The sequence below is a fragment of the Sinocyclocheilus grahami genome, unplaced genomic scaffold, assembly GCF_001515645.1.
Source record: "Sinocyclocheilus grahami isolate Dianchi unplaced genomic scaffold, SAMN03320097.WGS_v1.1 scaffold134.1, whole genome shotgun sequence".
NCBI classification, from domain to species: domain Eukaryota; kingdom Metazoa; phylum Chordata; class Actinopteri; order Cypriniformes; family Cyprinidae; genus Sinocyclocheilus; species Sinocyclocheilus grahami.
Genome location: NW_015505313.1, coordinates 3,202,011 through 3,217,557, shown reverse-complemented (window position 1 = coordinate 3,217,557; position 15,547 = coordinate 3,202,011). Strand labels below are relative to the sequence as shown.

Genomic DNA, 15,547 nt, shown 5'->3' with positions numbered 1-15,547 from the left:
CTTTTGTTTAGTTTCTGTTTTTCTTTAAATGCTAACGTGTATGACTTATGACAAAATCAGTTTCTGCATGATTCATATTTGCTGGTCAGAGTTATGAACTTCACATAAAATACACACAAATAATAAGGAATGGAAAGTTATCACATAATAATAAGCATTTGGCAAAATGTAAAGTGTGTATGTGGTAAAAAAGTTTCCAGGATGGCACAATTAAAATCGATCCACTTGCGTTTGTTGTTTTGTTGTTAAGGAAATGGAGTAGTAAAATAATTTAGATGTAAAAAAAAAAACATGAAAACTGACAGTTAATATTTTTTGTTATGAAAGGTCACTTTTAGTTTCAAAAGACTACCTTGTGTAAATTCTGTATCACCTGAGATATACTAAAACTGGCTTTATACCTACATCTGAGTTTATTTATTATTGTTTTTAATTTTTTTTATTTGATGATACTTTAAAATTTCTCTCAACATGTTTTATAACAAATGCTCAAAAACTTTTTATACTATGTACTAAAATAACTGTATTCCCTCATAGATCTTTACAACCTTGGACAAAGCCAATAGACTTTTTTTTAAAAGCATAATGTAATTGTCTTGTTGGTTATGAATAACATTTTTGGCACTTTAAAATAACTGTAACCTCACCAATAAACAATAAACAAATTCCCTAATATGAGCTGTGTAATATGCTACCAGATTAATTCCAGTAAAACAAAATATTAGCACACACAGAAATGATGTTTGTAAAAATGTAAAATAAATAAGGAACAGGCAGAGGGCGGCATGCGGTCTGCAAAGTGCTAAGTTGCTTGTGTGTAGAGGAATACCTATGGCAGTGCAGCGTCAGAGCTGAGTTTGTAAGGGATGCTATCATTTTACAGAACTGTATGTTCTTTCAGCTGCTCTCGGCATGTTGCTCCTGCTTGTCTACCTCTGGTAACTGCTCTCTCCAGAAGGTGAACTGGCTGAAGGTGTCTGAACAGGGGAAGTCGGCGGTGTTCCCTCTTATCAGAAGAGGGAAGACATGATCCACGACCTCACATAGACGTCCATAACTAAAACACACAAGAATATACAGATGAATTTACTGTCAGACTGACACATTTTAAACTATTAGACACTACTAAATTATCTACTGTTAGATTCTGATGAGAATCATTGATAACAATGGAAATGACAAAAATGTGAAATGTCCAGATGCATTTAAATGAGACTTTAGAAGGAAATATGAGCTTGATTATTATAAATAATAATTATAAATAATTTTAAAACAGGCTCCATTTTAATGCTAAATATGTTTATTTTTCTTTTAATTTTGGATGATGGAAATGACAAAAACAATCAAAAGTATACAAATGTCTGAATGCATTTAAATGACAAATGGGAAAATGAGATAATTATCATTAAAATAATGTCACAAACAAACAAACAAACAAAACGGGGTTAGTTTCAATGCAAAATATCTTTTTCTTTCTTTTACAATGAGACACAGACATGTTTTCATTAGATCCAGAACTGTTGCAGTCACTTACGATGAAATGTTGGTCTTTGCATGTTCTTGGATGAGCTCTCCCTTAGGATTCACAGTGAATATTCTGTTCAAAGGCACTCCAACCTCTTTATATGAATAAACATCCTGGAGAGAAGAACATTCCTTAGAAATTTGCATATATCAGATGAAGGTCATGTTAGCAGTTCTTGCTACTAGTACTTACTGTTGCTCTGTTTCCAAAAGCAGCATAGAAGGGTTCTGTGTTTGGATAGAACAGGTTTTTAATGTCGGTCAGACATTCAATTTTAAACTTTTCTGGCTTCTTCTCAATGACCTCCCTGAAATGAAAAGAAAAGACATCAGTTACATGTAATATGGCATTCTCTCAATTTTTTAAAGCCTATACATTTTGTGTGTGTGTGTGTTACAACCTGTGAAATGCAGAGAACAGACTACTGGGACTAAGCAGCACAGGTCCCATGGGTAGCATGGTGCCTCTTTCATTAACCCAGTGCAGGTAACCCCGGGTCATATCAGCCATGCCAATCGCCCGAGCTGAACAATACATAAACTTGTAGCCATTCCTGTTAGACAAAGATAATTAGATATATTAGACATTTTAAAATGGGCCAAAAATCTTTTTGCTCACATGTGTGGTGTGGGACTCACTGGCTAACTTTGTGGTAGAGTCGGGCAATGCCCTGATGGGTCCAGTCTTTACCCAGAGTGGGTAAAATGTGTCCCAGGGTGTCAGACCTGAAGGAGATTTTGCAATTTAGACTGTACCTTCATTTTTTTCATCTGACAAACCCATTACATTGCCACAGAAAGTTGCCTTGTGTAGTGTCACCTTGTGATGGTGCCATCGATATCTGAAATCACTATCTTGTCATCCCAGTTCCACAGATAAAGGGTGCCCTCACAGCGACAGGTGCCCTGATACTGGGTGGTGACGCTGAAGACCACATCATTGGGGCCATCTTTTAAGTGCAGACTGGCCTGTGAGGAACATGCTTGTAGCGTGGGTTTCCATAACCTATTCTGTGACTGAATTTACAGGCTTTATGGAAAACGAGATGCTTACTAGCTGTTCTGAGGACAAACGAAGTGTCTTCCTGTAGCAGTGGCCTCCAGTGCAGTGGAGAACTTCAGGCTGATTGCTCACAGGATTCTGTTTAGCACCTCCACTGTCATCTTCACTGGATGATGATTCATCCTTTAATCTATGAAAAATACCACCAGTCAAAATGTATACTCTATAAATAATCTACATTCTCAGTCTTCTAAAATATGTTTTGTTTGATAAGTCACACAATTGTCTCTGCATCTGAGCTCATATTCTAAAATTGAGTTCCTATTCTAAAACCTGATTTGTAGTTACTGTCTATAGAAGTCTTAAAGGTACAGTACCAAAAACTGTATTTCTGTTTAAGGGCCAGATTTACAAAACAGGGCAAATTAGCGTTTTCCATAGCACAATTCCATAAAAGTGCCGATGGGAGGGGAAAATTCTGCGGGTGATTTACTGACAATGCGCACATTAAAGAACACAGGTACAGCTTGTTCATTTGTTCATCAGTCTACCAAGAGCAGCGCAAATTACCGCCTGCTTTACGACATGCTTTTTTTGGGGCGTTAAATAATGGAGCAAATACCAGTAATTTGACGAGCGCAAACATTAGTAAAACTCGTTGCGTGATTCATTTGAATACTCTCCTCCCATAAATGTTGCACCTGAAAGGGAAACTCCTACAAATGCATATTCAATAAGGTTAGGCACAAAAATAACTGTGTCCATGCCTTTTCAGCACTAATTCTTCACTGCATGCTTTTAGTAAACCCTGACAGTACTATTTTAACGCCAAAAGACAGTTTCGGCTGGCACAAGCTGTTAGTAACTGGCCCTAGGTCTGTTTAATTCTAAAGACCTAAGAGATGGTGTAATATGTTAGTGTAAACCTTAATTACAACTTTTGGATGCGAGAGACCTTGACTAAAGACTGATATGAATGTTCAGTGCAAATATTTGGTGCGATCAACATTATAATTTGAATTAATGGCTATTAATGTGTCTGTACAGACTGATTTGCATGCTGTCAATGCAACAGTTTTTTATGGAGAGGCAAAAAAGAAAAAATCTATTTTCCACTGCACTGCGTATAAAACTGACAAACCGATAAGGTTTGCGCTTATGGTCACATGTCCAGAGCTGCTGCTGTTACACATACTTACGACTTGGTGGTACTTACGAACAGAACTACTATTTTTACGAAACTATTTTGCGAAGCTGAAAAATAGGCGTAGAGGAATGTGGAAGCGACTCTTCTGTCTCTACTCTTGTATTTGGTGTTTTTTTTTTATACAACTGTACTTCAGCTGAAATATGCTAAGAAAATGTAGAATATGACCCTTTAATCTATTAGCCAGAACAATGTTGTGTTTTTCTAAATATGAAACATTAGGTACCTGCTCACAGATGCTGTTCTTATAGAATCCTCTCCACCTTCAATCTGGTCAGATGCTGATTCCTGTTGCAATAGGAATGATAGTAACTCATTTGCATGTTTTTTTTTTTTTGCATATATAATATTTGCAAACCTGCCAAGTCAAAAAAAGTCTTGTGATAAATCTGGTATAATTTCACACCCTTAATTCAATTCACAATTATTTCCAATATGCAATAATGCAAATATACCGATTTGGAGCTGTTGTTTCTGCCCCGCCATGAAAACCACCAGCGTCCTCCTTTCTTGGGCATCTTCTCCTTCATGATGTTCTCCACTGTGGCCTGGAGCAAATGCACAGAGCCCCTGATACTCAAAACTCAAAAACTAAATGACAGGATGACTGTGACTGAACAAACATGCAGCTAATAAATCAACACAAATTCACAAAGACGTACAGGACTAGAGCCGAACACGCTAGGAAAACAGTATGTGAAGAAACCAAGAGCAGAGTAGGCGTAACTCAGACATGAATACTTAGCGCAATGGCGCACAATGGGATGGGATGAGGGGAGATCAATTAAAAATAAAAAAGAAGAAAAAGAGGGAGGAGGGAAGAGACAAATTTAAATGCCCTGGAGTGCCCTGAGAGCCGGGGTGTAGAATGCACAAGGTCTTTAAAAAGCCATGAAACACTTGTAGAACACTTGACAAGACAAACAATACAGAAACAAAACGGTATTTTCTACCACTGTGAAGTATTTCATAATTTACCTATTTAAACTGTGCTATTCATTTGGTTAGTACTGAGGTAGAGCTGACTTTGAAATAAAAACCTAAATAAGCAAAGGTGTCCAAATTATTATAAATATTCAAAAGTGAGACACATCCAGTGGAGTACAGTATTTTTTTTAACTGTATATGACGGACAATGATGTTTCCAAATAAGCATTTTCTTTGTTGTAATCCACCTGCAGGGGGCACATGAATCCAACCCTCATCAAGTAATTAAGTTATTAGTTTAATTTAAAATCATTGTATTTAATTGTAAAAAATTTTTTAATTAAATCATTTAACTTTATTTAGAATTAATAGAATGAATTACAATTCAAGTCATTTTAAATGGTATATTTTTTATTTTAAATAAATAAATAAAAAAAGAATTGTGCTTTCTTATTATGTTAACAGAAATAAAGTTAAGTCACCTACATACAGTACATGTACATCACTGGGCAATCAGTGGTTGACTTTGATATTAACAAGCTCAAATGTTAAGCTTTATTTAAACTACTATAAGGTCACATCGTCATTGTTTGTTGAATACCTAAAGACCTTTATGTATGTGTGTGTTGTTTATGCAGTCCTTACCTTTGGCAAGGTCTTCTGGAAAACCTGCACGGCTAGTACGATAGGAGCGGCTGTGATCCAATTATAATACCTTCGTGGAGAGAACAAAATGAGTGAAATAATTGACAAATGTAATAAAATACTTAATTGTAAGTTTAGGAGTATTTTGACAACATTTTGATGAATGACATTATGTTCATGTTTTTATGTGGCAGAATGTGTGACATACTTAGTGCCAATCTTTACGACCAGGTTGGGATCATCAATGATAGATGGATTATCTGCAAACTCCTGATAAGATATTGCTCGTTCCTCAAATTCCTCTGTGAATGAAAGATTGTAAAAACTCTATATTTACTTCCCTAGCTAGTGAAATATAGAACAAAAACAGGATATTAAAGGTCATATGATGCTATTTTAAAGATCATTATTTGGTGTATTTGGTGTAACAGAATATGTTGACATGCTTTAATGTTCAAAAAACACATTATTTTGCAAATACTGTAAATGATTGTAGTTCCTCTATGCCCTGCCTCTCTCAAACACATTGTTTTCTACAAAGACCCTCCTTCCGACGAGCACAGTCTGCTCTGATTGGCCAGCTGACCCAGTGCATTGTGATTGGCCGAACACCACAAGCACGCGTCGGAAATGTAACGCCCCTTTCAACATAAAAGTAAAGACAGTACATAATGTCCTTAGTTTTACCATCATTTCAAGCCTGAAAGGGGAACAGTCGCGTGACAGACACAGTGATGAAGCTGGAATGTGTTTGCAGTACACAAGCCAGCTAAGAAAGCTGACTCCACTGTGATGTGACCCTGTCTCTCTCTCACGCACACACACATGACGCGATACTCTACACGGCGCAAAACTCCGCATTTAAACAGTCAATAGCAAATACTTAAACTATTAAGAAAACATACTTACAGTAGCTGATTCAGAATAAGCGCCAGATTGTCATAGCAAAGTCAGTATTGACCCATTTTTTTTAGAAATAGCCTTTGCACAGCCAGCCTTATAGGCTACTAGGTTCATCGTCGTCCATAAAATGCGTTGCACAAATTCGAACATCTGGGTTGTGCTGTTCTGTTGTAAATAAATCTTAACCAATGATTCCTAATTGCATCTACTTTCGGAAGGCCAAATAAAGTGCTTTTGCTTTCGTACAGGAACACACAGCGTCTCCCTGACATGGCTGCTTCAACACTACTGCTGTTCTTGAAACCACGCCTTCTTTCTTTGCATGAACATTTGGGCGACATTACGCAAATATTTCCACATCGTGACGTAGAGATGTGGGGGCGTGTTTGAGGCGTTTTAGCCCAGTCTGGATCAGCCTTCTCTTTTAGATAGAATAAATACTTTTGTGGGAGACTTTGAGCTTTGTAACTCTGCAGATCTTATACATGCACAAATAGCTACATAATACACTAAAGAAAAGGAAAAATAGAAATCGCATCATATGACCCCTTTAATACAGAGCCTACAGAATAACAGAACAGCCACTGAAAATCCATTATTTTACACTACCACTGAAAGGTTTGGGGTCAGTAAGGTTTAATGCATACCTGCTGAAAAGTAATTCACCAAGTTTAAAGTTGACAAAAAATTGTTCAAAAGTGACAGTAATGGCATTTTACATTAAATTACTTTTTAAAATATAAAACAATTAAAAACGTATTTTTAATTGCAATAATATTTAACAATTTTACTGTTTTTACTGTATTTTTTATCAAATAAATGAGCTTCTTTCTTTTAAAACATTTTAAAAATATTACCAACCCCAAACTTTTTACAAGTAAACTACAGGTACATAACAACTTGTCCTTTCACCTCTAGTGATCTCTCTGTTTTCTGTCAGTCCTCCACATAGAGAGATGGCAATATGAGGCAAGTCTCCTAACTGGTCAGAAAAGCTGTCCACCCCACTGTCCATTCCACTGCTGCCTACTGACTGAGGGGACTGATTGGCACTTCTCGAATCTACCCCACCCCTCACAGAAGTTGCTCCATCACTGAACAACACAAAATAATTTTGACAATTAAAAATCATTTCAAATACTTACATTACGCCTGGATCATAAATGAACAAGTGAAAATTTACCTCTTTGGAAAGTACAAGGCTGCCACCTCAGGCTCCAACTCTGTGATGTCATCCAGGTATACTCCATCTGATCCCAGGTGCCGGCTCCTTTTGTCTAGGAATTGATGTAGTGCGGCATTATATGTTTTAGCCAGATACGTTTTGCTTTGTAACTTTATCATAAAAAGGCATTTTAGAGCCTTAATACTCTCTACCTTTTCTCTTGGATGGAGAGTCTGTCTTGCTAATGGCATGAGCTCCAGGGCTGTGCCGCCCCTCTTCTAGGTCTGTGAAAAGATGGGCGGCTGCACTGATGGCCTCCACATCTACAGCAGCGGCAGATGTTGCCTCTTCAACCCTGAGATCAGGCACATACACATCACTGCCGTGAGACTCCACCATCCTTTCCACAGTGATGGCTCTGAAGTGTGTGCTTTCAGACGGTGGGATTGATCTTGGGGTCACCACCATGGGCTCCGACATGGGCTGCAGGAATGACGGCTGTGGAAAGAGAAAGATGTAGAGTTAGCCGCTTCACATTTGTTAATTTGTTGTTGTTATGTGGCATGTCTGGTGATTATTGTACCTTGGCAGCATGAGGCAGCTCTCCCCATGTCCAAAGCATCTCAGGGTTGTCCGGTTTCCCTCTGCTCCTCTGACTGGCCAGCAATTCGGAGTCACTCTTGGGTGTAGATGGCAAGGAGCCATTTGGACTGCTGTAGAGAAGAATGAAAGACATTGAGAAACATTTGGATTAACTAGATTTGTATTTATACAGCTGTTGTGAAATAAGCTAGGAACAATGCCTTCAACTTTTAATTCCTTGTCCTGCAAAACTGAATTCTATGCTTGACAAACAGGAAAAATCTTTAAATTGGACAATACACTAGAGAAATGTAAGGCTTTTTAATACAAGGGTCAATATCCCCATAGAGTGCCTTTCAACCCTCAAATACTCCAAAATTTTTTGGAGTTTTTGGTTTTAATTTCCCATTCGCTTAATGTCATATCATAAATAGTACACACTCAAGTACTATAGAAACATATTAGCTGAGCGCCCACACATTTTTTTTTAGATAATTATGGGCCATTATTTGAAGCATAAACCATAAGATATGTCCACCCTGTCGTGGAAATATATACAGTGGGGAAAAAAGTATTTAGTCAGCCACCAATTGTGCAAGTTCTCCCACTTAAAAAGATGAGAGAGGCCTGTAATTTTCATCATAGGTATACCTCAACTATGAGAGACAAAATGAGAAAAAAAATCCAGAAAATCACATTGTAGGATTTTTAAAGAATTTATTTGCAAATTATGGTGGAAAATAAGTATTTGGTCAATAACAAAATTTCATCTCAATACTTTGTTATATACCCTTTGGTGGCAATGACAGAGGTCAAACGTTTTCTGTAAGTCTTCACAAGGTTGTCACACACTGTTGCTGGTATTTTGGCCCATTCCTCAAGAGCAGTAATGTTTTGGGGCTGTCGCGGGCAACACAGATTTTCAACTCCCTCCAAAGATTTTCTATGGGGTTGAGATCTGGAGACTGGCTAGGCCACCCCAGGACCTTGAAATGCTTCTTACAAAGCCACTCCTTCGTTGCCCGGGCGGTGTGTTTGGGATCATTGTCATGCTGAAAGACCCAGCCACGTTTCATCTTCAATGCCCTTGCTGATGGAAGGAGGTTTTCACTCAAAATCTCACGATACATGGCCCCATTCATTCTTTCGTTTACACAGATCAGTCGTCCTGGTCCCTTTGCAGAAAAACAGCCCCAAAGCATGATGTTTCCACCCCCATGCTTCACAGTAGGTATGGTGTTCTTTGGATGCAACTCAGCATTCTTTCTCCTCCAAACACGACAAGTTGAGTTTTTACCAAAAAGTTATATTTTGGTTTCATCTGACCATATGACATTCTCCCAATCCTCTTCTGGATCATCCAAATGCTCTCCAGCAAACTTCAGACGGGCCTGGACATGTACTGGCTTAAGCAGGGGGACACGTCTGGCACTGCAGGATTTGAGTCCCTGGCGGCGCAGTGTGTTACTGATGGTAGCCTTTGTTACTTTGGTCCCCGCTCTCTGCAGGTCATTCACTAGGTCCCCCCGTGTGGTTGTGGGATTTTTGCTCACAGTTCTTGTGATCATTTTGCCCCCACGGGGTGAGATCTTGCGTGGAGCCCCAGATCGAGGGAGATTATCAGTGGTCTTGTATGTCTTCCATTTTCTAATAATTGCTCCCACAGTTGATTTCTTCACACCAAGCTGCTTTCCTATTGCAGATTCAGTCTTCCCAGTCTGGTGCAGGTCTACAATTTTGTTTCTGGTGTCCTTTGACAGCTCTTTGGTCTTGGCCATGGTGGAGTTTGGAGTGTGACTGTTTGAGGTTGTGGACGAGTGTCAGGTGATGCCATTAATACAGGTAACGAGTGGAGGACAGAGGAGCCTCTTAAAGAAGAAGTTACGGGTCTGTGAGAGCCAGAAATCTTGCTTGTTTGTAGGTGACCAAATACTTATTTTACCGAGGAATTTACCAATTAATTCTTTAAAAATCCTACAATGTGATTTTCTGGATTTTTTTTTCTCATTTTGTCTCTCATAGTTGAGGTATACCTATGATGAAAATTACAGGCCTCTCTCATCTTTTTAAGTGGGAGAACTTGCACAATTGGTGGCTGACTAAATACTTTTTTGCCCCACTGTATTACTGTTAAATATGTTTTCATTGCAAAATTAAGATGCAAATTATATTTTTTGAAAGGCATGATGTCCCTTTCCTAAACAGGGTTATTAAAAAAATAGTGGCCGACAGGGTGGACATTTTGAGCTTCAATTAGCATATTAGCTTACAACAAACTGTTACTAGCTAAATATTTAGTCTGGTGTTGAAGAGAATTTGGTTTAATTTAAACTTGAACATGAAAACGTGAAAATACTGTATTCTAATCACTTCTGGCATATTTTATGCTGACAGGGTGGACATGTTAAGCTTTGGCAAAGCAAACTCAGACGAAGAAAATTTGTCAATTGAAAACTTATTCACCTCAGCCGTTGAAATTCCCAGTAGCCCCTCACTGCAGAACAAAGATCCAGGGGGCGGGGTTGGATCCACATCTAGGGGGTGGAGATGGGTGGGTTTAGGGATCAGGGAGTAGAGACGGGTAGGTTTAGTTATATGTAAGGTGGGAGGAGTTGGATCTGGATCCAACCTCGCCCCCTGGATCTTGTGTTCTGCAGTGAGGACCATCTCGAAATTCCCGCCAGTGAAGAGACAAAAAAATCTGTTGTCCTGATGTCACTAAAGGGGATGGCCTTTTCTTAAAGGGACGGAATCCCCAATACGACAGGGTGGACAACCATTCAAGAGACATGGACAAACTCTTCTTTTTTATTAAATAAAAATATAGTTTTTATTACCAAATGATCAATACACTCAAATTTAGTAATCTCTTATTTAACAAAATATTAATAGGATAATTTAAATCTATGATTTGACAATATTCTGTGACAATAAAAATAACACGCATCCTCTTACACAAAACTAAAAAAAAATCTTGAAAATGTATGTAAAGAGCAAAGTAATGCTTTTGTTATGAATATAAAAACTTAGCCTAATATAACACACCCTTTCATAGTCATTTTTTTGTTAAGTTATCATGGCAAATTAGTTATTTATGTACAGGACACCAAAAGGCACCCTACAGTGATATTGACCCACAAGTTATGGCTTTAAAATTTAATTACATTCTATAGCAGCAGCAGTGGTTACCTGGGTGTGGACTGAAACATGGCTGTTTGTTGAGGGCAGGAAATGGACAATCCTGAATTGGTGGGAATGGGTAAGGAGCAGATCTTCTCCAACCCTTTGCTGTGGGTCAGAAAACAAAGATTTATTTTCAAATATCTATTATTTTGAATTTCACATATACAATAATAAATAATATATACAGTATAAGCATAACAGTCTGTTGTAAAATAAACACAGCCAAATGTATTGGCATGCATTGTGTGTATTATGATATATCAGTATAATCATCATACTGTAGCTGTGGGAACAGTTTGCTGATGATGATCGATCTATATTGATAAAGCCTTCGGTCCGGTCTCGTTTACAGTCAGCAATACAGCATATCCTGGGATTTACTGTTGTGAGAAACATTCCTGTTGGCCTGAATATTTATTTTACGTGTAATCAAATAAAATATGATGCAGACATACACGTTTTTGGATTTCACAGGGGGGTTTTTTTCACTTCACAGACATCTCTTACTGTCTTTTCACTGAATTGCTGGCACTGCAGTGTTTCGTTTAGATTATTTCATTCAACTGACAGGTACAAATACAGTTCTGTTTCTTTGAAATGCAAACAATAACTACAAGTCGTGGTACATTGTTGTCTCTTTTGCTATGTATTATATACATGGTGTGTTCATTCTCTTTATTGCAACTTTGCAACTTTATATCTTGCAATTGTGACTTTGTTTTTCATAATTGACTGAGACTTGACTAAGTGGCTGAAAGTAAGGAGTCTTAAGTGGCATACCTTTGAACAGCAGTCCAGTTCCCTTCAGACTGTGTGTATGTGCTGCTAGTTCCTTTCACCTGCTCAGCAAATAGCTCATGTGACATGGCTCTGAAAACACATACAGTATAGGCAAACATATACGTAAGTATATATACAGTGGTGTGAAAAAGTGTTGGCCCCCTTCCTGATCTCACTTTGGTTCGCTGGAGTCCCAAAGCTTTAGAAATGACTTTATAACCTTTTCCAGACTGACTGATCTCAATTACTTTCTTTCTCATTTGTTTCTGAATTTCTTTGGATCTCGGCATGATGTGTAGCTTTTGAGGATCTTTTGGTCTACTTCACTTTGTCAGGCAGGTCCTATTTAAGAGATTTCTTGATTGCGAACAGGTGTGGCAGTAATCAGGCCTGGGTGTGGCTAGAGAAATTTAACTCAGGTGTGATAAACCACAGTTTTAACAGGGGGGCAAACACTTCTTCACACAGGGTCATGTAGTCTTGGATTTTGTTTTCCCTTAATAATAAAAACCTTCATTTAAAAACTGCATGTTGTGTTTACTTGTGTTATCTTTGACTAATATTTAAATTAGTTTGATGATCTGAAACATTAAAGTGTGACAAACATGCAAAAAAATAAGAAATCAGGAAGGGGGCCAACACTTTTTCACACCACTGTACCTGCAAAAGGTAAGAGTAAGACATTGTATACATTTAAAGTAAATTTTTACTTCATGCGTATAGATATAGCCAGGGATAATCTGCAGTGCTTGTCATCAACAGGCTCATTCTTCTAGGAAGACAGAGAGCATTGTGGGGTTTCTAAAGAGCTGGATTCAAACTGCTGCTTTGCCGAGCAACACATTCTTGAGTTTAGATTCATTCCCAGCTGACTCTTTTTGGCCTTGTGAACAGTGTTTTGCCAGTGGCCTTTACCGTCACTTTTTAAATTTATTACTGGTACCTGGGAAACAGATTCTTGGTAATGCAAAGCATGTAATGCACTAAAAGTTTGACCTATTAACTTGCTTATCCAGATTGAACAGATAAAATACATAACTTGTCGTCCACTGGGAGTGAAAGAAGGAAAAATTATGTTTATGTTGTTTAACTGGTTTATATTGCAAATCATTTCTTTTCTTAGATATGTGGGGGTAATGCTAGATTGCCCAACATGACAAAGGACTCCCCTCGAGCTGAAGCCAGAATTGGCATGGTTTCATGAATTTCGTGGAAAAACATTGGACAGGCTGTTTGAGCCACTTGTTTACTTCAGCAATAGGACTGGCGACCTCTTCTCCACTTAGCCTCTCTCTCTCCATTGCAGAGCTTATTCGAAGAGTGAACAAACAGACACAGCCCACATCACAAGGCCACTGCAACTGGATTCATTCCAGCAAACTTGCAGCAAAAAAATTATGCCACTGCAATCACACAATTTGCAGTGTTTTCAAATGGGTTAAGAGAAGGAGGATATCTCTGCATTATCATAACCATAACCTGTTCTGTCCTAAATGGTGCATGCTCTCTATGCTCTATACAGGAAATAAGTTAAGCTTCACAGCTCCTGCCAAGTTGAACTCGCAGAAAAGTGGGATTTAGATTCCGTGTGAGATCTTGGCAAGACCACTATCCCCATTTACCCAAATACAATGAAAGTGAACAGTGACCAGGGGCTGTCATACTTCAAAAACACCATTCATCATAGCACTCAAAACTCATTTAAGTTCACATAGATTCAAAAAAGTTATAAAAAATTATACGTTAATTATATTACATGTCTCAAAACCATTTTCAATGTGCTAAATTAGAATGTGCAAAGCAATATGGTCTACCTCTGTAGTTTATTTTTTTTTCATTTTTGATGTTTGGCAGCCCCTGGTATGGAAAAAAGTGGCATGGATATTGTTCAAAATTTCAGCTTTTTGTGTTCCAAAAAAACTCATACAGGTTTAGAATGACATGAAAGTCATGTGGAATAATATTTATCAGATTAAAAACTTTCTCCATATCTTCTGTTTGTTCTGACCTGCTTCCTGTAGTCTCTGTATCATCATCAGAACTCATATCAATGGGAAACATGTCTTCGTCTTCCGAAAAGTCTCCGTTGTCCTCTCGCTTCATGCTGTCTACTTGAGATTTTCTCCTCCTCTTCCTTCTCTTCTTCATTATTGAACTGTCGCAATGGGCCTGCATGGATCCCAGGGTTTGAATGGAGGTTTCGTTTCCAGAGTGAGACAGACGGGACGTGCCTTTTCCAACTTGGGCCTGCATTAGGGCAGAGCCCTCTGAAATTATGGGCGATGTAGCCAAGTGGCACGGCACCACCTCCTGTAGGGAGAGTAATAATAGTACTAAATGTAGGAAATGCATGCTTTAGGGAGTGTTTGCATTTTAAAGATTTTTTTCAATCTTTGGAGGAAAACATCTAGGTCTATTTGTAAAAACACTGTATATATGCAAACACAACCATTCACTCATATAACCATGAATGTAGACTATAGCCATAGATTTGGTTTGACTGTGTCTGCTTAAATCTCAGAAGCACAACACTGTGACCCTAATGCCTTGTGACAGATCACTGCACCTTTCATTACAAACAAACTCATGCACGTGCACAGCTCTGAACTGTCTCTAAGTCATGGTTTCATAAGACATAAGTGCATGGCTGCACATTAATATATATGATAGTATAATGTTCAGTTGTTTAGGTCACTCAATTGCCCTTGAGAACCAGTCAACCAGCTCATACGTCAGTTATCACTTCCATTCAAACAGACAGACCATTATTAACTCTAGCTCTGCTAAACATCATCACCACAACACAAATAGATACGCGGACTGTAGTCAACAGCAGGAATCATCACAACAACAAATACAGAAAACGTCTCAGGTTACTTATGTAACCATGGTTCCCTGAGTAGGGAACGAGACACTGCGTCCTCTAGGGGTCGCTATGGGGAACGCCTCGTCGTGACCCGTGTCTGAAGCATACATTCAAAAAACACCAACAACATGTTGGCCGGTGACATCCCATGACATCACTACCGGTGCGACTATAGTATAAATAGGCGCCGGGAGAACACGTCATTCACTTCTTCGTCTGAAGCTTGCGTCCGAAGCATGGCAGGAAACCTAGAGGATGCAGTGTCTCGTTCCCTAGTCAGGGAACCATGGTTACATATGTAACTGCGTCCTCTAGGGGTCTCTATGGGGAATGGTATACCCACGCTACCATGCTGAGGGGAGTGCATGCCAGAAACCTATGGCGAGCACTAAGTACCAACTCTACCATAGCCATGGAAGTTGCCCCTAGGATGTTAGACGGCTGTCCGTGACATTATCCCCTACAGCCAAAGGCCTAGGTTACATACCCCAAAAAACTTACCTGTTAGGGCCAGACTCCTGGGCCCGGGGTAGACCTCAAGGCTTAGAATCAGGAATAGATTCCTTTAAGGGGATATGACCAAGAGCCTAGCATCATACTAAGTCTTGGCCTGTCACACAGGGGCTACCGCTTGCTCTGCATTAGCTTGCTGAAGGAACTGTCTCAACAGACTCCTCGTAGCAACACCCTGTTAAAGTAGGTATCCAGAGGATACATAGGTGGAGTGGTGCCCAAGGCGGAACCGGGGTTTTAAACCACTCA

General features: G+C 38.8%; 1 protein-coding gene across 2 annotated transcripts in view; it reads right to left on the bottom strand.

Annotated features, from left to right (window-relative positions):
• Positions 1-887: 887 nt before the first annotated feature.
• Positions 888-15,547, bottom strand: part of LOC107590921 (phosphatidate phosphatase LPIN1-like) — a 34,096-nt gene continuing 19,436 nt past the window's right edge. For both annotated transcript variants that reach the window (XM_016279884.1, XM_016279885.1), the window contains exons 4-21: positions 13,928-14,229; positions 11,920-12,009; positions 11,146-11,244; positions 7,958-8,087; positions 7,587-7,872; positions 7,393-7,486; positions 7,122-7,303; positions 5,515-5,608; positions 5,307-5,376; positions 4,190-4,282; positions 3,961-4,022; positions 2,579-2,717; positions 2,345-2,493; positions 2,164-2,250; positions 1,926-2,078; positions 1,718-1,832; positions 1,535-1,638; positions 888-1,057 (exon numbers count right to left, since the gene is read on the bottom strand). In XM_016279884.1, the coding sequence (XP_016135370.1) occupies positions 898-1,057; positions 1,535-1,638; positions 1,718-1,832; positions 1,926-2,078; positions 2,164-2,250; positions 2,345-2,493; positions 2,579-2,717; positions 3,961-4,022; positions 4,190-4,282; positions 5,307-5,376; positions 5,515-5,608; positions 7,122-7,303; positions 7,393-7,486; positions 7,587-7,872; positions 7,958-8,087; positions 11,146-11,244; positions 11,920-12,009; positions 13,928-14,229 (2,409 nt within the window). In that variant the 3' untranslated portion in view covers positions 888-897. The remainder of the gene's footprint in view (positions 1,058-1,534; positions 1,639-1,717; positions 1,833-1,925; positions 2,079-2,163; positions 2,251-2,344; positions 2,494-2,578; positions 2,718-3,960; positions 4,023-4,189; positions 4,283-5,306; positions 5,377-5,514; positions 5,609-7,121; positions 7,304-7,392; positions 7,487-7,586; positions 7,873-7,957; positions 8,088-11,145; positions 11,245-11,919; positions 12,010-13,927; positions 14,230-15,547) is intronic.